At 40.7% G+C, this 22,917-nt stretch overlaps 1 protein-coding gene and 1 non-coding gene across 3 annotated transcripts in view; one reads left to right on the top strand and one right to left on the bottom strand.

Moving 5' to 3' along the window:
- Positions 1–21,411, top strand: part of Dnajb14 (DnaJ heat shock protein family (Hsp40) member B14) — a 44,701-nt gene extending 23,290 nt beyond the window's left edge. Inside the window, exons 4-8 of one of the 2 annotated variants that reach the window (XM_075981263.1) lie at positions 6,926–7,111; positions 8,912–9,006; positions 9,691–9,800; positions 10,477–10,649; positions 14,079–21,411. In XM_075981263.1, coding sequence (XP_075837378.1) covers positions 6,926–7,111; positions 8,912–9,006; positions 9,691–9,800; positions 10,477–10,649; positions 14,079–14,203 — 689 coding nt within the window. In that variant the 3' untranslated portion in view covers positions 14,204–21,411. The remainder of the gene's footprint in view (positions 1–6,925; positions 7,112–8,911; positions 9,007–9,690; positions 9,801–10,476; positions 10,650–14,078) is intronic. The other variant, XM_075981262.1, reaches the window with a different exon arrangement.
- On the bottom strand, positions 18,292–18,395 carry LOC142855160 (U6 spliceosomal RNA). Its single transcript, XR_012911428.1, has one exon. It is a non-coding gene; the product is annotated as a U6 spliceosomal RNA (small nuclear RNA).
- Positions 21,412–22,917: the final 1,506 nt, after the last annotated feature.

Below are 22,917 nucleotides of genomic sequence, written 5' to 3'. Positions count from 1 at the left end.
TTGCAGCAGTGGATCTCTCCTTCCACCGTGTGAGTCCCAGGGATTGCGGGAGTGCCTTCCCTGTGGAGCCATCTCACTAGCCTCCACTCTTTCTTTTATGTATGTTTTCTTGTTTGTCCCGGTCGCCCAGAACCAAAATAATCACAGAAACAGTATTAATTAAAATATTGCTTGGCCCATTAGCTCTAGCTTCTTATTGGCTAACTCTTATATTAATTTGACACATTTCTATTAGTCTATATATTGCCATGTAGCTATGGCTTACTGGAAAAGTTCAGCATGTCTGACTCTGGCAGCTCCATGGCTTGACTTCTGTCTCTGACTCTGCCTTCTTTCTCCCAGCATTCCATTTAGCTTTCCCTGCCTACCTAAGTTCTGCCTTGCTATAGGTCCAAAGCAGTTTCTTTATTCATTAACCAATAAAAGCAACACATAGACAGAAGGACCTCCCACATCACTTTTATATGAAAACTAAAGTCAGGTTTGATCACACCGAAACATTATTTTATAGAAAGTGGAAATCATTTGCATGTTATTTTCTTCATGAATAGAAAAATAAAAATGATTAGATTAGGAACTTAAGTTAAACACTACATTTGTGTTTTTGCAAGGCAGACAAATTCTCCCAAGGACAGCAGACTAAATGTGGCTGTTTTGTCTTTCATCAAAGCTTGTCTAGTTTACTAAAGCAGAGAAATATTCACTGTGACTTTTAAAACGTACCTAAATATGTTTTACAAATTATTCTAGTGGGCTTGGATTCCCTCTCTATCTCTGACATAAACACCGTTACAGCATATCTGTGTTTGAGTTGGAGTAGCTCAGTGGTGCTTGCCTCTCATTCACAAGGCTTTAGTTCATTATCCACTGTCTCCACCAAACAAGCAAAACACGACAAACAAAAACACCACCAAGCTGGCACAGATCATCCTCCAAGACTGGGGTATGCGGATATTTGAGTACACGGTTACACCGTCAGCAGAGTGTCATAACGGAGGGCATTAGCCGTTTGTTTCATAAATAGTTATGGATCATGTGCTACGGCTGGTGCTAGGTTTGGTAGTTTAATATTAACATTGTAGATCAAGAGCAAGTCTCTCAGAACAAAGACATTAATTCTACCTCTGGGACTGTTCCTTATCTTAAGTGAGGGGTTTGATCCTTCATCCTTACAGAATTTGTACTCATAGAAGGGAGTTGTGTCGCACAAAGAAACATTTGCAGCCTAGTGAAGCCTACAATCCGGCAAACATTCTGTAGTTTTTCATTACTGGTTTTTCCTTTTTTCCTTTTTTCCTTTTGTTTTCTTATAATATTCATGAAGCCATACGTACTTTATGACACATGTCTATAATATCATCACCTGGGTGATAGAGGCCGGAGGATCAGAAGTTCAAGGCCACCCTCAGATACGTACAGGCCAGCCTAGGTCACATGAGGCCTGTCCTAACCACATCTTCCCCAACAAAGTGTCATGGGGCTAGTGCCACCCTTGTTTCATAATGAGAAAATGGGGACTCAGAAATTCTCCCAGGAGACTCGCTGTAACGAAATACCTGAACAGAAAAGGACAGCTGAGGGAAAAGTCAGAAAGACAAGTAATGGTGGCCTGGTTATGAAAACTGTGATTACAGGTGCTCAAGGGACAAAGGCAGGCGGTCACAAGTTCAAGACTTACTTGAACTGCAGAATGCAGCATGCATTCAAGGAGGCTTAGGTAACTTACTGAGAGTCCCCACCCCTTTGTATTTTTAAAGAGCTGAGTCTATAGCTAAGTGTTCAGTACCTGTCTAGCATTCTTGAGTACTTTATCCTCAGTAGCATAAAAGATGAAAAATGAAGTAGCATTAGGATGAGAGTCATTGGAGAATCATTCATATCGTAGGTGAGAACTTTTTTGTGAGATGTTTGATTTTTTTTATGGTTAGAGAAAGGGGCAGGGATAAAAGCTTGGCCGTGAGAGTGAGGCAGAGTAGTTTAAACACCAGTGGCCTTTTGGATAGAAGAGCTGACTTTGGCCTTATTCTCCATACCAGGTAGATGAAAAGCTTGTACGTTATCCAGTGAACAGGTCAAGTGGACCCTGGAAGACCAACAGATAGTGAGAAGATCTATATATTCAGGACTCAGGAGCAGTATGGCAGGGGACACTTGAGTGTCTGGTAGATCTGTCCTTACACCTTCCTGATTAGGTGATGGAGGACTTGGCAACCCTAGAGCACTGAGAAACATGGAAGAAGAAAAAAAAAGTAATAACTGGGCCAGGCAATGGTGGTGCATGCCTTTAATCCCAGTACTCGGGAGGCAGAGGCAGTCAGATCTCTGTAAGTTCGAGGCCAGCCTGGTCTACAAGAGTTAGTTCTAGGACAGGCTCCAAAGCTACAGAGAAACCCTGTCTCAAAAAAACCATAATAATAATAATAATAATAATAATAATAATAACAACAACAACTGTTTTATTGTGGACAAATACTACAGAAGAAAGTGGCCCCTCAGTGACCCACACTGGACCACACGCCTTTCTCATGAGGTGACAGATGCCCTAATTCCCTGAAAGGACAGTGACAGAGGAGGAGTTGGGACCTTCAGCTTTCTTCCTTCCTTCCTTCCTTCCTTCCTTCCTTCCTTCCTTCCTTCCTTCCTTCCTTCCTTCCTTCCTCCCTTCCTTCTTTCCACTATTTACTTATTATGTGTGTTTTGCCTTCATGCATATATGTGCAGCACATGCGTGCCAGGTGTCCTCGTCAGATCCTCTGGAAGAGCCAGTGCTCATCACTGCTTTACCATATCTCCAGCCTCAGGAGAAGCTGCACAGTGTCCGTGGGGTGCTGTGGGGGCCGCACCCCAGACTCCCTAAAGATGACAGCCACTCTCCTCCCTACTGGGGCGGTGAATTAGTTACTTTCACACCAGCTTGACCAAATACTTGAGCCACATAACTTAAGGGGAGGCGAGATTGGTTTGGGTGTATGATTTGAAGTGTCCATCCTTTATGAAGGGAAAGCACATGGCATGGCAGGCTAAGGCCGTTCACATGATGGTAGATAGAAAGCAAAGGAAAGAGATGCAGTAAGGAAGCCAGGATAAGATGTAGCTCCAAGGGCATAACTCACACAGCATTCTTCCTCCAATTGGGCCCACCTCCTACCCTCAGTGCCTACTAATAATGTCAGCACTTGACTCCATCAGAGGCTAATCCACGCACTCAGTCAGAGCCCTCATGCAATTGTGGAAAGCTGTCACAGACACTGGTTACCAATCTCCAAGGCAGTTTTCAGTTTAATCATGCTAGCAGTTTGGATTTACCATCACAAGGGGAATTAGGGATGGCATGGTGACCACTATCCAGACAAAGATATAGCTTCATGGTGTCAATAAAACCACACGGAGAGCAGCAATAAGGCACCCTTCTCTTTCTATCCAGGAGACCACTGTAGCTTAATACAAATCTGGAAAACCCGTGTCTTCCCAATGTTAGTGAGGAGGTCCCCACTCCTTCACTTGGTGTCATCAGAGTCTGAGGGAAAGGAAGTGTGCTCCTGCCCGAAAGTGGTGAGGTAGTGTCCCTTACACCATTGGAATGGCACAGGGGAAGAAGTGGGAGGTAGTGTCCCTTACACCATTGGAATGGCACAGGGGAAGAAGTGGGAGGTAGTGTCCCTTACACCATTGGAATGGCACAGGGGAAGAAGCTGAAGCACAGCATTTAAGATGTAGAGCCTCGCAGTAGACAAAATAGCAGAATTGTATTTGAAAATCTCTTATCATCCCAAGAACCAGGACCTCACATGGAGTTTTAGAACTCCGTTAGACATATGGAAGGACAGAAAAGCCAGGACTGTGTATATGTGTTACTGTGGCAATGATACAGCTGTTCCGGAGAACCGAAGTTCAAACAAGATCAGAAAAAAACCACAGAAGCTGAACAAAATGGAAATTCATTATCAGAAGTAAAGATCTGAAACACCTGCTAATGAATAAATGAAAGAAAAGGCAGAATGAGTAAAGAACGGACAAACTAGAAAACAGAAAGTAGACACTGCCTGCTTGGACAACCAGGAACGTAACAGAGCTGAAGAAGAGCCTAATAGAACCTGAAGCTCTAACAGATCTAATGCTCAGGTCTGGGGGCTCTGAGACCGCGACGGAGACAGAGTGTATAATTCTGACAATGAAAGTTTGGAGACTTATCAGACTTGGCCAAAACAAAGTTTTTATATGTGAGAAACTGAATGAACCCTAAGCAGTTAAAGCAGAAGAAATCTTCAGCAGAGACATCTCCCATCTCGAAGTTAAAGATGTAAACAGAGTTGTCCTCTGACTTCCACATGCACCTCTCTCTCTCTCTCTCTCTCTCTCTCTCTCTCTCTCTCTCTCTCTCTCTGTCTGTCTGTCTGTCTGTCTGTCTGTCTGTCTGTCTTTCCCAGGAACCCATGGTAAGAAAAAGCATGGCTGGCAGCACACACTCAGCATCCCTACGGGATCCCTGGGGCTCGCTGGCATTGAGTCCAGCTTACTTGGGAGCTCAAGTCAATGAGCCTGTCTCAGAATCTAAGATAGGTTGTAGCCGAGAAAGCAACACCCAAAGGTTATTCTCTGGCCTTTATACAAATGCTAACACAGATGTTTGCATATGCACAGATACATTCATACATGAACATGCACGCACATGTCACACAACACCAAACACACACACACACATACACACACACACACACACACACACACACACACATACACACACACACACACAAGAAAAGACATGGAGATAATTTGCCCATGGCAGAGGAGCCCATGAAAAGACTTCAGCATCATTAGCCACTAGAGAAATGCAGAGTGAAACCAAGATATCGGATAGTGCTATGCACCTATCATAATGGCTGACATAGAAAACTGTACCAGCTCCTTTTAAAGGCTCTGGGTGCATGGGATGGATTATTCATGTATTGTTGAAGAGAAGTAAAATGAGAATCATTTTGCAGAACAGCTTTGGAAGTTGATCAAAAAACTAATTCAGAGCTACTGTGCAATTGAGCAGTGCACTCCTGGCAGTTATCCCAGAGAAATGAACATTTTCATTTATACATAAACCTGGGGTAAAGGCATATAGCAGCTTTATTATAATAGCCCCAAACTAGAAAGAGCCCAGCTGTCATGGAGAGGATGAGCAGTTAACCCAACAGTGCTGTATCCTTACCATAGAGTACTATGTAGTAATAAAAACGAACATCCTCCTGCCATGCAACTAGCTGGGTCTGTCTGGATACTGCGCTCATTGAAATGAGTCAGTTCCAAAGAGTTTCATTTATATGAAGTAATCCTATTTTTATACTGTGTTATTTATACAACATATATATACGTATATTTGTGTGTGTGTGTGTGTGTGTGTGTGTGTGTGTGTGTGTGAGAGAGAGAGAGAGAGAGAGAGAGAGAGAGAGAGAGAGAGAGAGAGAGAGAGAGAGAGAGAGAGACTCAATATGTAACCCAGGTTGACTTTAAACTCAGGGTCCACTGTCTCTGCTTCTCACTTGCAGACATTGTAGGTATGCATCCCCAACTTTGGGTCTTCAACATCCTAGAAATGGTAAAAATTAGAGAACTGACTAATAGTTCATTAGTTGTCAGGGATTGAGGAGCTGCAGGATGGAGCAGGGATTGAATCCAGTTATATAAAAGGACCCCTTAGTGCCAGTGAGATGGTTCAGCTAGTATAAAAGTGCAAATCCAGTAACCTGAGTTCCACTCCCAGAACCACAGAAAGGTGGTCAGAAAAAACTGACCTGATCATCAGGTTGTAGCCATGGTCCACGCATCCACAGCACACACCTGCACACATACAAAGTGAGGAATTAGAGTACTTGAAAGAATGTTCTATTGACATAATTAGTAGTACTTAGTACTCCATTTATGATATTTTGCTATAATTGATAAGATAGTATCACTAGGAGAAATTAGGAAAAAGGTGTAGAGGATATCTATTGTGTATTTTAAAAGTGTGCATGCATCTATATCACAAAGTAAAACATTTGAAGAAAAAATTTTGAACACCAAAATAAAATTTGTATTTAATTCTCTAAATAACTAGGAGCTGCAAGCATCCCTGAATTTTGCACATGCACTAAATGGTTGAATAGTTCAAGGCTAGCCTGGGCCATGTAGTGAGACCCACTACAAAACCAAAACAAACAGCAACAACACATAAGACTTTGTGCTGGACCCTTAAGCACTGTAGCACAGGCATAGACAGTCCCTACTCTCATGTGGGGTTTTCTGTCTTAAGGAAAACAAGTTGTTTAGAAATAAAATAGGTGGTAGTGTGCAAAAAGAAAAAGATTTCCAGCAGAAATGTCTTGGGTTATGTATTGGGTATGTATTCATATTATGCTGAGCATTTGACCTCAGACACTCACTCACCAAGTAAGCTTTGAATCTTATTGCGAAGGAGAAACTATTAACCAGCGAAGGGCAGAAATGGTAGGGTTCTCGATACTTGCTGGATACCACTGTGGTTGTTGGGAGTAGTCTTGTTTGTCAGGATGGCCTTGAACTTTAAATCCTCCTGTCTTGGCTTCCCAAATGCTGGGATTAAAAATGTGTGACCTCCATCCGTGCTGTGTAGTTGAGCAATCTTGAATGGCTCACTATGAGAACACAAAGTGGGGGACTGTGCTTTAGAGGCCATGGTGCAATGTTGCAGGGGAGAGATGGCAATTTCTTTGTTTCCAAGGCAGTGGGAAGATTTGACTATTACAGAAAGCTATATTGAGATAGCATGATGTTGCAAATATATACATATAGTATTAAAAAATATTGTTACCATTTTGTAATTTTTCTCAGTTGGTTTCAAGTAATATTTGTATGTATGTGAGACAATCTATAGAATGAATATGTTACTTTCCAATGCTGCTGCTTGTTGCATTTTTAGAGATTGGAAATGCTTATGCAGTTTTAAGCAATCCAGAGAAACGAAAACAGTATGACCTCACGGGCAGCGAAGACCAAGCTTGTAATCACCAAAACAACGGCAGGTTCAATTTCCACCGAGGCTGTGAAGCCGACATAACTCCGGAGGACCTGTTCAATATCTTTTTTGGAGGTGGATTTCCTTCAGGTACTCTGAGCTTATTTTGTTTCGTCAGCTAGACTTCGTAAAAATTTCCAGTGTTCTCATCTGGGCTTTGTTCTGTTTTAAGACAGAGTTTCACTCTAATCTGGAGCTCACTATGTAACCTGGGCTAATCTCTAACTTAGAGTAGCCGTCCTGCCTCAGTTTCCCAAGTGGTGGAGTCACTGGCTGGAGCACGAGGATCTTTCCACCAAAGGAGGGAAACATCAAGGGTTACCATGGTTACTGGGCCTGTCTTTAATTAAAAGGGTTGAAGGATGTAGATGACTTGTCTTAGTGGAAGTTGAAGGAAAAGAGTGTAGGCCAGAGGTTATGTGTCATAGAGGTTACAACAGGGGAAGCATCTGGTACCTGGGTAGAGTGATTGGCATTGGTCCCTAGACTCTTTTTTTTTTATTTTTTTTTATTTTCTTTTTTTTCTCTCTTTTTTTTCTTTCTTTTTTTCTTTTTTTCTCTTTTTTTTCTCTTTTTTTTCTTTTTTTTCTCTTTTTTTCCTTTTTTTTGTTTCGTTTTTCGTTTTTTTTTTCCTTTTTTTGTTTTTTCTTTCTTTTTTTCTTCTTTTTTTATTTTTTTCTTTTTTTTCCTTTTTTCTTATTTTTTTTCTTTTCTCTTTTTTTCTTTTTTTTATTTTTCCTTTTTTTCTTCTTTTTTTTCTTTTTTTTTCTTTGTTTTTCTTTCATTTTTTTCTTTTTTTCTCTTTTTTGTTTTTGTTTTTTTTTTTTTTTTTTGGTCCCTAGACTCTTAATGCCAATGTATGTAAAGGTCCTCTTCTGTATTTCATTGAAGTAGTAGACAGTCTGATTGATATATAATCTTTCTAGATGCCTTTTTATTGTGGTAGAGTAGGAGCAACCACTTAAACAAGGCTGACAGGAAGTATCATTTCCCACTGTATGAGAAGATCTAACAGTGCTGGCATAAACAGTGTAAACTCCTATTTTCACTTACTGTGAACTATTTATGTGGAAATGAATTTAAGAATATATTTTTTTAAGCTCTAGGCTTGTTTATGACATTGATGTAAGGTGCTGAGTAAAATGTCCCATTCAAAATGAGAATCTGACCTGAGAGCCTGTCTTAGTATCATAGAGAAAGAGAGGTGTCATTGATTGGACATTTTTGCAAAGCATCCCCGAGTTGTAAAAATAGATCAAAACTCTAACCTGTGTTTTGACAAATTGGAGTCTATTACCTCCAAGGAAAGTTACTAAAACTAGGAATTTTGACTTAAAATATGTTGGCAAAAGTCAGAAATCTTGGAAACAAAACTTTTTTTTTAATAGTTAATTTGAAGCTCTCTGTTAGTTATAATATGGTTTACTTTGTCAATAGTAGCCATTGCTGGCCCTTCACTCCATTCGAAAACAACTAAATATGTCCATCTGTGATCCACTTATACTTTAATATATTAGCATTTTAAAAACATTAATTGTAATGCTCTTTTTGGATTTCTAGATGTATGTGATATAGTTAAGTGCAGAAATCAGAATTTTCAGAATAAAGGCCTAAGGTTTGTAGGAACAACCACCACCAATGATGGCCCTTCATGTGTGGAGCATTGTTAAGGAACTCACACCCACATTTTCACACAGAAATTTAGAAAGCTGGGTACAGTAACTCATATCTGATGGAAGGTGGAGGCAAGATCAGACAGTAAACATTCATTGTTGAAAACAAACATCCAGCAATTTAGTTACAGACAGGTGGGCATGATGGCATGTGCCTTTTTTTGTCACATCAAGGCAAATGGGATTCACTAATTTAACCTCGTCTTTAATTTTCTAGGTAGTGTACACTCATTTTCAAATGGCCGGGCTGCTTACAGCCACCAACATCAACACCGACACAGTGGCCACGAAAGAGAAGAAGAAAGAGCAGATGTATGTTTATAATGTGATTATAAATCTCAAAATGACAAATTCTAGTTCAGGAAAGCAATTAGAATTGACTAAAAATAGGGCAAGTTGTTTAAGGAAATAATGAGTTTTCTCTTAGCAAGTGTTCAAAGGAGACGCAGATGTCCTATGAGAATAATTGAGACGCAGGAGTAGCAGTCAGGGTAGGGTGGTGGCAGTGTGGACCTTTTGATTTGGTATTGCATAGTTCTGATAAAGGTATATCTGTATTTTGTACGTTCTGAAGGTGGCTTCTTTCTATTGACTGGAAAGATTTAGAAATGATGCTGAAAACCCTTGGGTAGAGAATCTTTGCTTGGTTCTAATGCAGGCATACCTGATTGCCTGTGTTAATGAAACTCCTTGTGTAGAAAGCTTCACGGGAAGGACACTGGATGAGACAGGAAGGGGCCTGAGCCCAGCTCCCGCAAACCCGGGTGACTCAGTGTGCATGGCAGGAGGAGGCTTCCTCATCTCTCAAAGGAGGTCGGATTAGTTTCCAACCCTGGGGAGTTTGTATTTTAGGGATTATAACAGGAAGTTGAGATTATTCGCAAGTTTGGAAGCACTACCCTCGATAACCAGAGATGTCCTTTGTACCTGTCAGAATGTGCGGCAGCAGTGGAGTGCTGGCAGTCGCTACACTCATGTTCTCTGCTCTCGTTATAGGGAGGCTTCTCTGTGTTCATCCAGCTGATGCCCATTATTGTGCTGATCCTCGTGTCGTTGTTAAGCCAGTTGATGGTCTCCAATCCTCCTTATTCCTTATATCCCAGATCGTAAGTAGCTAAGTAAAATTTTACATTTAATTGTTGCAGCTTTATTTCTCCCCTTGAAGGGTCCTTTGATGTTTTTAAGTGCCAACTCTTTTACAAGAAAATCTCTAATTCTAAAAATAGTGATACATTTATATGACTGTTGCTATTGTACACTTGTCCCACTTGGATCAGGACAAAAGTGCTGTATTTGAATTTAAACTTAATGTAGTAGTTAATACATCGACATGAAAGACAGAAAGGAAAAGGAGAAAATTGGTCTTGGGCTTGTGTCATTAAGTGGGAAATGATGTAATTAAGTGATGGGAAGACAAAGGAATCTAAACCAAAAAGTGCGTACTCTGTGCAAAGTGACTTGGAGCAGTTTTCAGGAATGTAACTAAGGGCTGGAGAGATGGCTCGGAGGGTAAGAGCATTGTCTGCTGTTCCAAAGGTCTTGAGTTCAATTCCCAGCAACCACATGGTGGCTCACAACCATCTGTAATGAGGTCTGGTGCCCTCTTCTGGCCTGCAGGCATACACACAGACAGAATATTGTATACATAATAAATAAATATTAAAAAAAGAATGTAACCAATACTGATGTTAACTTTAAATTGCTTTTATTTTTGTTTCTTGATTTGAATATTAGGATATAGTTTTAATTAAATGAAGAATGATCCTATATCTCTTTTTGCAGTGGATCAGGACAAACTATTAAAATGCAGACAGAAAACTTGGGTGTTGTTTATTACGTCAGTAAGGACTTTAAAAGCGAATACAAAGGAGCACTATTACAAAAGGTAGAAAAGAGTGTGGAGGAAGATTATGTGACGAATATTCGAAATAACTGTTGGAAAGAAAGACAGCAGAGTAAGTCTATCAAATATTTTCTAACATTTTAGAAAATTTTTAGAGTCTTTGTAATGCTTGTTGTAGATTATGCTACTTAAGGAGGGAAACTACCTGGTTTACAATTGGAATCCAGTACATGAATGAGTACAGTCAGCCCTCTATGTTTGAGGTGTCCCTCATCCATGGATTCATTCAGCTGTCAATCAAAACTGTGCAGAAAAAGAGCAGTTGTGTCTGTTCTGAACATGTGCCAGTGGTTCTTGTTGTCATTGTTCTCTAAGCCATCCACTGTAACAACTCTGTGCATGACATCTCCACCATATCAGGCAGCATTGGTAAGATGGAGGCAGCATGCACAGGAGAATATCTGTAGGACATGCAAACACAGAAGTTTTGTGTAAGAGACATACATGTCCTTGTGTCTTAGCATCTGGAGACCCTGGAAGCAACCTAACATGTCTGTTGACTGTAATGATTTTTCTACACATGGCAAAACGTAATAATTGGCACAGTATAATAACTTACTAAATGGTTCTTGTCTCACTGTGTTTCATGAGCATTTTTGTTGAATAGATAGCTTCTTCTAGCCGTACATTATCTAGAAGATCAAGTTGCTTCTTGCTAAACGAGTTACCTTATCATCATAACACATTATCCAGTAAGCATTCAGCATTGTGGCTTGTACCAGTGTAAAGTGTTATTTATTATTTAGTTATAGTTCATTTGTCTTAGGGTTTCTATTGCTGTGAAGAGACACCATGACCACAGCAACTTTTTTTTTTGATGTTGTTCTTTTTCCAAGGCCAGGTTTCTCTGTTTAACAGTACTGGCTGTCCTGGAACTCGCTTAGTAGACTAGGCTGGCCTTGAACTCACTGAGATCTGACTGCCTCTGCCTCCCAAATGCTGGGATTAGAGGCAAGTGCAACTCTCTTCTGGCTACAGCAACTCTTAAAAAGGAAAACATTTAATTGGGCATGACTTATGGGTTCAGAGACTTAAGTCTGTTGTCATCATGTAAGCACAGTAGCATGCAGACAGACATGGTGCTAGAGCGGTAGCTGATAGTTCTATGTCCAGATTGTCGGGCAGTAGGATCAGTGACACACTTTCTCCAATAAGTTCACTTCCTCCAACAAGGTCATACATACCTCCTCCAACAAGGCCACACCTCCTCCAACAAGACCACAATTCTTAATTGTGCCTTTCTCTATGAGCCTATGGGGGCCATTTTTATTCAAATCACCACACATTTATTAATTGCACATAATACTGGGTTGTTGTAAGGAGGCCACTTGTTTTATTCCTGGCTGCTCAGCCCCAAAATAATCACACAGAAACTGTATTAATTAAATCACTGCTTGGCCCATTAGCTCTAGCTTCTTATTGGCTAACTTTTATATTAATTTAACCCATTTCTATTAATCTGTATATTGCCACGTGGCTGTGGCTTACCCGGTAAAGTTACCAGCATCAGTCTCCAGTGGCTCCATGACTTCTCTCTGACACCGCCCTTCTTTCTCCCAGCATACAGCCTAGCTTTAGCTTTTCCTGCCTAGTTCTGTTCTGTTCCTGCCATAGGCTCAGAGCAGTTCTTTATTCATTAACTAGGGCTTTAACTAGGGCTCCTTTTGGGAGTGTGGGTATTTACAGGAACATGGGCATCTTTGTACTGCCTCTGTAACACCACTAAAGAAAATCTCTCTCCCTTTTCCCTTTAGCAACTACTAACTGCAGATAGCTGTAGGGTCTCATGATGCTCTCTCCCTGCCAACTGTTAACTGGGCAGAGGTCCTCAGAGAGGGCTTGGGCCTTCCTCCCACTCCATGCAAGAGTACTGATGACCCAGTGTTGTGCAGATCTCGCAGATCACAATCAGTGTAATTCAAGAGCATTAATGATATCATTTCTGGTGGACATCGTTCCACAACGCTCCAGCCTTTCCAGCTCTTCATTCCTTTCATTCTCCCCAATCTTAGGAGGGGATGGTGGGAATGCCCCATGGTGGGGGAGCCTTTAGCACAGTCAGTCTGCAGAAAGCACCACCCTTTCTGTTCAAAGCTGGTGGAGTGTTATTCACTGGGTTAGACAAGTGTTTAAAAACAAGCTTATTGTGTCCATTTAGCAAAACAATAGCTTAGCTTCTCCAGTTGGGCCTATGATCTCACAGCCACAGGTTTTTGACCATGTTTACAGTACCAGGTGTGAATTCCTTCCTGTGGGGTGGACCTCAAGTCCAATCAGAATGTGGTTAGTTACCCCATAACAACCATGGCGCTGTTGCATGATGGGCACACGCTGCTTAGCAGGGTAGGTAGACCAGCATCCACAGCTGATGATAGTTCTCCAATAGCCTGTGTCACTCCTTTGTAATATGAAGGCTGTCTGGGAAGGAGAAGGCGTCCAGCTTTGCCAGTTTGATTCTCCTAGGACCAAGCCATGTAATATGTTCAGCTGGTCTTATCATCTAATTCTTGCAGGCAGAATTTTGGTTATTTTTCAAGTTGTGTGGGGGCAGTACTTGTGTATATGTATTTTCCAGCTTTTTCCCCAAGTGTGAAAGCACACACAATCCGGGCACTTAGGGTGTTGCTGCAGAAGGACCGCAAGTTTGAGGCCAGCTTGGGCGATATCCTGAAATCTGTTCTCATGGAGAAAAAGAAAGCGGAGGAAGAGGGAGAGGAGGATTTTATTTTAGTTTGTGTCTTTATTTGGGGGAGTGGTTTTTTGAGGCAGGGTTTCTCTATGTACTGATGGCTGTCCTGGAACTAGCTCTGTAGAACAGGCTGGCCTCGAACTCATCCACCTGCCTCTGCCTCCTGAGTGCTGGGATTAAAGGTGTGTGCCACCACCCAGCTTAATTTGTGTTCTTAATTGTTGGAATTCTCATAAACCACACAGAGCCATGGTAAGTCCTGGTTTCAGGTGATATTTTAGAAAAGCTGAGAAGTTATCCCAGAACCTTAGCCGCTGGGCTCTGGGGTAAAGGAGAAGGACTCTGGGAGGAGATGGCAGGGCTCTAGCCTCATTCTCTGTATTCTCTGTTGGTGTTGGTTTTGTGTGCTAAGTCAAAGTAAAGTTATATATAAAGAAAAAACCTGATGGGTGTGGTGGTACACACCTTTAATCATAGCACTCAGAGGCAAAGGCAGGAGGACGTCCAAATTCAAGGCCAGTCTGGTCCACATACTGAGCTTTAGGACAGCGAGGTCTGTGTAGAGACACTGTTCAAAAATTTTTTTAAAAGAAAAAGTCCTAGTGAACTGGTTTATAGGAATTGTATTTGGTTCTTTCTTTAAAGTCAGTTCAGAGAAATTTATGTGTGTGTGTGTGTGTGTGTGTGTGTGTGTGTATAAATATAATATACATGAATTCTCTAAAGTGTTATTTAAATTTAATCGACTAAGGTGATGTAAATTGTTGTTAACTAACGAATATTTGTATACAGAAACAGATATGCAGTATGCTGCTAAGGTGTACCGTGATGAGCGGCTGCGGAGGAAGGCTGATGCTCTAAGCATGGACAACTGCAAAGAGCTGGAGCGGCTGACTAGTCTCTACAAGGGGGGATAAGCCGGAAGTCCCGCCTACTCCTTTCCATGTACTCTGTCTTTTCTGTACATTTCATTTCGCTGTGAAGCCGAAGAAGACTTGATTACAGAAGCTGAGGAGTTGATGGCCTACTGGCGCATTCAGTAGTAAGAGCGGACAACTGAATACTTTAGTATGCTTCTGCACTTACTTTCCCTCTGAAATCTCACATGATTCCTTACGATGTCTGGAGAGGATTATCACACCTGTAGCAATTGCCAGTTTTAGTGATTCTCCATTATTCCTTTGCCATGTAAATAATTTTAGAATCATTTTGTGTATATATGAATGCTTGCCTTTTATTTAAATTATTTTAGCGTTTAGCTCCATGAGGCGCTCCATTTAGGCTGATGGAATGGATGTTTATGACACAGTACCATTTTCCATTAGGTATTTGGGTGTGTGGAGTTTAAACAATGAAATTTTTTTCAAAAAGAAAAGACAAAACTTTATGGAAAAGCTTATAACAGTGTAGAAGGAATTGACATTTTTAATATTGTTCTTATATTCCAGAATATGTAATGAGATAAATGAACTGGTATATACTATCAGTATGCTCTTTAGTTTTATGAATTGCTAAGCCATACATAGGAACAAAATGCTATAAGATAGATTTTAAAGAAAATATGATGACAAATATTATGCTAAATGAGTTTTCAGTGGTAAGTTGCAGTTATGCTATTCACAATTCTGGTAATTAAAAGTTAGCCCCAAATGTTCATTTATGTATCTTTCAAGGCTACTGAAGCTTATGAAGCAAAAGATGAACTTTTTTCCCATGGAAATTCAATTTCATGGATATAACTGAAGCAGGACCCCCAAAGCAAATGGATTCTTCTACAAATACATAATAAGAACAAAATGACCACTAACACCCAGCTATGTGCCTTTCCAACTGCTGCTGACTTACCGGACAGAGCACGATCTCTTGGGCCACACGCGGCCCTGAGCAGAGGTAGAGCAGCAGCTGGAGCTGTAATTGACAGCAAGACCTCATCTGAGCATTCTGAGCTGAGCTCACTTGCCCCAGGCAACTCATCAGATCTTTAGACTCAGCTTCTTCTAACTCAATCTGTAATACATGGTGGGAAACACAGCTGGGACTTGAAGGTTTGGTGCTTTCTGGGTTTGAAATGATTTGTGGTCTTCTATGTTTAATGATAGTGATGGCTTCATGGTTTCGCTTCATACAGTAAAGGAATTACAAACACAGTTTTGGTAGTTTGTTGTCCTGACCCATCCCCCCCTCCACAATCCCTTGCTCAAGAATGAGCATGTTAGGTAGAGAGACTTTGTGGTTTTGCTTACAGATTCTTTTCTAAATATTGCTGTTTTGTTATCTCTTGGCTTGTCTTGAAAATAGTCTCTTGTGTTCTGTTGTCAGAGTCTCCAGTAGAAAGACCTGATTGTAATTACACACATGGTTTTAGGTGTCTGGACAGCCCCACCATGCCTAGAAATGGGACCTGTAACAAGAGGAGTGTCACAAGGAAAAGGTTCCTCCTGAAGTTCTCACACCATACATTTACTATAAAACTATTAAAGCGCTGCATGTCTAGTCATCCTTCGTAAGAACCTTTTCTTCACCGTCACCCATATTTCTGTCACTCTCTAAAGTAGAATCTTGACTTTTCTAGCTTCTGAGGAACACCTTCAAAGGACCATGTACCACAGTGGCTGCCTCTACCTCTTCAGTATGTGTCTGTCCATAGGTTCTTCTCAATGCTCTCACGAAGGCTGAGGGCTTGACGTAGGAATCACTGCTCTTTGCTTGTGATAAACTGGGATTGAGTTTTACACTAATGTCACATTCACAATTCCAGGGCACTCTGGGCCTTGTTCTCAGAGCCTTCCAAGTTCTGTTTTGCTTCCTTCAGCAAACTTCCTGTCTGACGATTAGCCTGAATTAGAGTTGTTTAGTTCATGTGAATGGTTCCCTAACGTTGCATGCCTCTAAACATAGCTGTTTGTATTTTTCTACTTCTTTTTTATCCAAATCTTCTTCAGCTCTCATTTCAGCGTTCAGTTTGCAGATTTCTGAATTGCATCAAACTGTTATTATTCCTTTAATTTCTTTGTATTTCCATCAGCTGTTGATCTTGTTCTCTGGAAGAAGATAATAAGACTTAGTGCTTCTCTTCCCAGAGTCCTCTGGTCCTTGAGGAGGCTGCCATGCTGCTTTTGTGATGCTTTTTGTGCTTGCTCATTGCGTCACTTTCTTTCTGTATTTTGGGTCTCACCACGTAGCTCTGGCTGGTTGGAGCTCTCAGTGTAGACCAGGCTGGCCTGGAGCTCACAGAGATTGGCCTGCGCCCCTCCTCCACCATGCTGGGAGTAATGGAATGTGCTCCCACACCTGGTAATAAAGTGGGATGGTTTTTTTGTTTTGTTTTGTTTTTGAGACAGTGTTTCTCTGTGTAGCCCTGGCTGTTCTTTAGACCAGGCTGAATCTCTGTAGACAGAGATCCACCTGTCTCTGCCTCCCAAGTGTGGGGATTAAAGGCGTGCACCACCACCACCCGGCTATAATGTGTATTTTCATTCAGAAGAACACATAGTTTTCCATTTCCCATGATGATCATGGCTCTCATGTTTAACATAGCCATTGAAATATCCATTTCAAAACTCTCTTGTTTTTAAAGATCTGTGACAACTAAATTCTTAAGTTTCTTGTTCATGTAAGTCCTCTGCTCTTCATTGTAAGGGTTTCTTAAGTCCAGTGCACTTTTGAAGTCTTCTTTCGTCTATGTTTGATCTGAAGAATGATGTGTACATACTGTTTCAACTCAGTAACTTCCTTAGTTGTCCCTTTGGTCTCCAGCCAGATTTGCACTGATTGTCCCAGTCTGTTCAGCTTTCTGCCTTGCTCTGTTAGCACAGCCTTTAACCTGGAACATTCAAGGCAAGCTTGTGAGGGCTTCAGCCGCTGGTCATTCCTGTGATTCTGCGACTGTTTGAAATGTTTTATTATAAATTTTCTTTATTATGTTTATGGTGGTGTGTGTGTGTGTGTACATGTGCCAGGGTGTACATGTAGAGGTCAGAGAACACCTTGCAGAAGTTAGTTCTCTTCTTATGCCTTGTTCAATTCTGTGGACTGAACTAGAGTCCTCAGACTTGTGCAGGGAGTATTTTATCACTGAGCCGTCTCACTAGTCCTCAGATTCTCTTTTCTATCTTAATTCCATAGGCAGTGTCCTCAGAGAGACTCCAGCCTCCTCATGCTATAGCTCTTTCACCTTGGCCACTAGGTTTAAGTTTTTCATTTTCTCCCTTCTTTTTTCAAAAGCTGTGTTTTGTTAATGCATATTAGTTACATATGTCAATGGGTTTCATTATGACATGTTCATACACATGTATAATACATTCCATCATCTTCACCCCCTATGGCCCTCTCTCCTTCAGTCTTTTTGTTGTTGATGATGACGACCCAAGGAGTTTTCATTGTGGTTGCATGTAGGGAATAGGTGAGGGGTTATTTACAGGAACATAGCACATTACCAGTGCCTGCAACCCTGAAGGAAATGTCTCCCTCCCTCATCAGCCACTAGATAGATGTTCAGGGCAGGGTGTAACCTCTTGAGCCCCTCCCCCTCCACAATGGGATGTGGATAGGCCTTACCTTATAGAGACCATGTGCAGAATCACGGTGTGGTAACTGTGTCGAACACATCAGCACTTCTCATGTTATTTCTACCCCCTGCTCCTCAATGTTCTCTGAGCCTCAGAGTGGGTAGTGCAAGTGTCCCCATACGCTGAGCACTCAGGAGTCATGTCTCCTCATTACTGTGACTGTCATGAGCTCTAAGGTCACTTCTGCCCACTGCAGAAATGAGTTTCTCTGACCAAAGCTGGCGGTAAGCCCTCACCCACGAGCACAATAACAGTTTGCTGGCTTTTCATTTTAGTGGAAACCCGCAGTTGCAAAGTTCTGTCTCTACCCCATGTGGCCCGTGAGCCTCATGGTTTTCCATTTGCTAGTCTTGACTTCCCCGATCTTACTTCCCACTTTTTTCTCCAAAGGAGTTCACTGTGCCTGTTTTCAGTTTCTGTTTGCCTTTCGTTGGATTAAAGCATATAGAAACCTCATGAATTTTCATGTTGTCCTTGCACAGGGGCCATGCTCTTCTCTGTACTGTTCTGCTGTTAATACACGTGCTGCAGAAGTGGGCACACGCCACAGAAATTTAAATATTCTCTTGAGCCTGTAGAATAAGTCACTTAAAACATAGAGTTTTATTTAACTTTGAAAGCTTGTATCTGTCAGAAATTTGTAGGAACTTGAAGGAAATCTTTCAGCTATTTTTCCAGTTCTAGTGGGAAATTTACATTAATGTGATAGATATTTACGTGAACCAAACCTACTTAAATCCCATCCTTAAAGGGATAGAGAAGATAGGTCGGGTTGAGAGATGGTAACACAGCAGAGTCACACATGGCTTCGGACAGTATTGTTTCTGATTCATTGCTGCATCCCATCATTTTTATGACACTTATGGGTTAGATTAAACAGAACTTGGAATTAGCTGTGGGCGTGGCTGACTGGTCTCTTAAGCTACATATAAAGTATATAAGCAAAGACTGAATCGTTAACGATGCCTGAATTGTGGAAGGAAATAGTTGGTGGCTTTGAATTTAACTTCATGCGTATTTAGGTGGCTTGAGCTGAAAGATTTTTTGCGTGCTTGCTACTCAGGCTATGGTACAAAGCCCAATATTTTCTGCCTTATAGCTACATGAAGTTTCCCAGTTTCATTTGCTCGCTTTCGTCTTTACCCAGTCGCTCTTCACCTTTGCATATTAACTGGGAGGTTTGGGAATGGTAGTTACACTATGAGTAATTGACGTTTTATCTCCTTACACACAGAAAAGCATGCACTCACGCTCATCCACACACGTTGGGAGGAAAGAAAACAGCACTTTCCCTCCTTTCCATTCCCTTCTTCCTGAATACACTAACATTAGTTAGCTATCTTGAAGTCTTAGGGTTTTTTTTTTTTTGACCAAATAGGCTAACTGAACACTGAAGAATCTCAAGTTTCCCATCTAATAAGCGAAAACAACATTTTGAGACCTGATTGCATCTGAGTGCACGATCGTTTCATAACCACTTCATGCTTATTCATGATTGTCAAGAATTGATAAGGAAAATCCTTACAGATAGGATGTCTGTGTGTGCGCTCGTGCTCATGTGCACGGGCCTGTGAAAGCACTCTGTTTTGTTCAGCTCAGGTGTCCCCAAGAACAGGACTGTGGCATGCTAGCCCTTGACTTCAAATGCACTTTTATGCTGAATTTTTCTCGCTGTTCAAACTTTCACACTGATATGTAAAGTAAGTGAGTTTTTACTCTCCTTATCTTTATTAGTAACATTGGAATGCAGCTATTTCACATGTGATACACTTGTTACTGTGCTCTGAGATGTTTAATTTTAAAAACTCCCACTTTTTAAAGCAGTGAAATGATGACTGGTGGGCCAGAGGGCCTCATGAGCCATCCTTCAGTTAGGCAAGTATTACAGCAAAGGACCAAGTGGTTTAAAGAGAAATGAGTGTCTTTGCTTAGCTTCCCCACTCGACGCTTGAGCTTAGTTCTGGATGTCTTACCATCCGTCTTTTTATTGAGTGAGGCAAACTGAAAGGAAACCCATAGCATTTTTCTTTATCTACAAGAAAGTGTATGAAGATGAACATCCTGAATTTTAATCCACGAGATAGCTAAAAACTTTTGTCTGCTAGCCATATCAGAATAGGAGGAATCTTTAAAATTCTCTGTAAACCAATGAAAATAAAAGAAAACCTTGACTATAATCTCTACATTTTGTTTTTCTGTAAATCCAGTTTTCCACTACAAGTAGAAGTCAGGCATGGTAGTTCATGCATGTAGTCCCAATACTTAAACCACCAAGTGAGGCAGGGGATTTATGGATTTGAGGCTAGCCTGGGTATCTTGTAAGACTGTTTCAACTACAATAAGAAACAAAAACAAAAGCAGAAAGAACCAGGTTATTTAAGCAATTCTTGCACAACCTTTAATAATCTGGTCGGCTTCACAATCCTGAAGCCAGGTTCCCTGTTTGGTTTCACTTCTATAAAACAGATACTTTCATATAAGTGGAAACATTTTTTCCTCAAAGCAATGATTCAAAACATGCTCCTTATATTAAGGATTATGTAACCACATTTTTGTAAATGCCCGCTGTGTAACTTTTCCTATTACGTGGTTCTTTTTCAATTAATTTGATCTTCTGCTGGTATAGGGGCCAATAGATCTGTGAATATTCTGTGGGTGTGTCCATGTATAAGTGTGTATATATATATATAATGTATATATTTTCCAGCTAATACCTCAGATGTGTGATTGTTTAATAAATCCCATACTGTTTGCACAGAGCAGGGCTTCCATTAGCAGTAGGTATTCTTATTTCAAAATGTGACCATTAGTGAAGAGGATTTCAGTGATGTGAAACCTTTCAGTTGATGTCCATGTTTTAATCCTGATTCCCAGTTTAAGGCCCATGCATCAAGTAAAATTGTATCTTTCTGAGTCCGGTAACCCAGAAGTGGTCCTTGAAATGTCCTGGTTTAGAAGTTATTAAAACTCGGGGTGACTGCTTGCTGAAATGTCTAGGAACTGCATAGAGGCAACAGACACCTGATGCAAGTGCCAGCAAGATTCCGCTTAGCCCTCCAGTGGTACCATGAACACTGGAAGGGACTTTTGAGTGACATTACGTAGCATTTTCACATTACCTTCAGAATGAATTGGTATTTATTATTTATTTATACTAAAAACTGCTTTATTTTTGGTCTTTAGGTTGCTGTGTGAAACTTTCCATTTAAAGTTCTTGTTCATTTGTTTGTTTTTAAGCTGCAGGTCATTTCCAGGGTGTGATATAGATTTTCAAGGTCTGGTGAGATTTGAATGGAAGCCTTGTGTTAGGAAAATGAAGTACTATTGATAAAGGAGATCTTCACAGTGCATTCAAGATCACATAATTATGTTTAAAAATGAAAGGTCTGATTTGTAAAAATTTAATGTTATATCAGACTTATCTAAGATTTCCTGTGAGAACTTAAGCTGCTTTTGATTTTTAATGAATGTTGTAATGAATGATTTATGAATTTTTGTCTTTCAGTCTGTAATTTATCTAAACATATTAATAAAAAGAAGGGATGTTCTCACCATAAGAGACTTGTCATTATATTTTATCCTTTTGTTTTTTGAGACAGAGTCTCACTCTGTAGCTCTTGCTGTCCTGGAACTCACCCTGTAGACCAGACTGGCCTCGAACTCATAGAGATCTGCCTGCCTCTCCCTCTCGAGTGCTGGGATTAAAGGCGTGCGCCACCACCTACTGGCATATTTTGTGGTCTTCATATGTTCATTCTTTCATTCATTCAATCATTTAATAAATGCATAAATCTCTTTTGTATTACAGGTCATGAGCTGAGAGCTGGGAATTAGTCACTGATCAAGACAAAGCTCTAAGTGTAAATTTAATCAATAAAATATTATTGTCAAGGAAATAAATCTAGTTTTAATCTTGATACATGTGAGCAGATCACAAAGGACAATGAGAACATTCCCCTAGCGCACCCGAACTGTCCTGGAGAGGTAAAGGAAGATTTCACTGAGAAAGTAAACTTAAGCTGAAACCAAAAAGGGGAAAAAAGAGGTGAAATACTAGAGAAAGGCTCCATATAGTGTGTGCCAACTGTCATCCTGAAAATATTAGTATTCGTGGCAGCTTAGGTTGCTTGCACAAGAGCAAGCCAGTCAGCATTCTAGCATGGAGTGGGGAGGGGTTCATGGGCCCTAATTGAGGAGTTATAGACAGTTGATGGCTTCTGAAAGAGGGGGTGTCAGTTTTCTTTAAGGGTTGTCCCATGTAGGTTGATTGTGCTCCATTGGATAGTCCCACAGGCCCAGGAGTATATGAGTAGCACAAACTGAACTTGATAGATTATCGGGAGAAGGGGAAAAAGGACACCATGTTTAGGGGTATGGAAATGGGGTGGACTTTGGAGGAGTCTTATCAGAATACATTGTATGAAATTCCCAAAGAATAAAAGCACTAAAACTTTATGGAAATGAAAACAAACTTGTGGGATGATTTAGTATAAGGTAGGTAGAGAATTAAGATAGGGCCCTAATCTTCAGAAGACTATATGCAAATCATGGTGATGATATTACACCTCAGGTCAGTTGTCAAAAACCTTAGACCTTTAAGGAGGGAGTTATAGGATCAGATTTGGGTTTTTAGAGTATAATTTTAGTTGTTCTCTGGAGGCTACAACGATATATTTCTAACAATTTGCTGAGCACCTGGTCATATGCACACTTTTAGCGGTTTTGTTTGCATTATTAAGTGGCGGTGTAGCTTGTGTCTTCAGTATCTCTCAATGGTTTACCTGATTACATATCCCCCAACATGCCCCATCTTGATGTCCCATTGCAAAGTAACGGAACCAATTAGTCGTGAAAAGAAACTTCTAATAATGAGCCCAAACTAAGTTGACTATTAGACTGATAATAAGCTTAACACAGATGGATTCTGATTTGGTCTCAATGATGAGAAGTAAGGGCTTCAATCAGGAACTGAAAAATGTACATGTGAGTCATTGTTAAACAGAATGCAAGCAAAGAGGTCAACAAATACAACTGTTGGTTTACAGAGTTGGAATTCCAAGACA

This window comes from Microtus pennsylvanicus, chromosome 7 (assembly GCF_037038515.1).
Source record: "Microtus pennsylvanicus isolate mMicPen1 chromosome 7, mMicPen1.hap1, whole genome shotgun sequence".
NCBI classification, from domain to species: domain Eukaryota; kingdom Metazoa; phylum Chordata; class Mammalia; order Rodentia; family Cricetidae; genus Microtus; species Microtus pennsylvanicus.
Note: the sequence above shows the minus strand (reverse complement) of the source record. Positions and strands in the feature narration are given on the sequence as shown.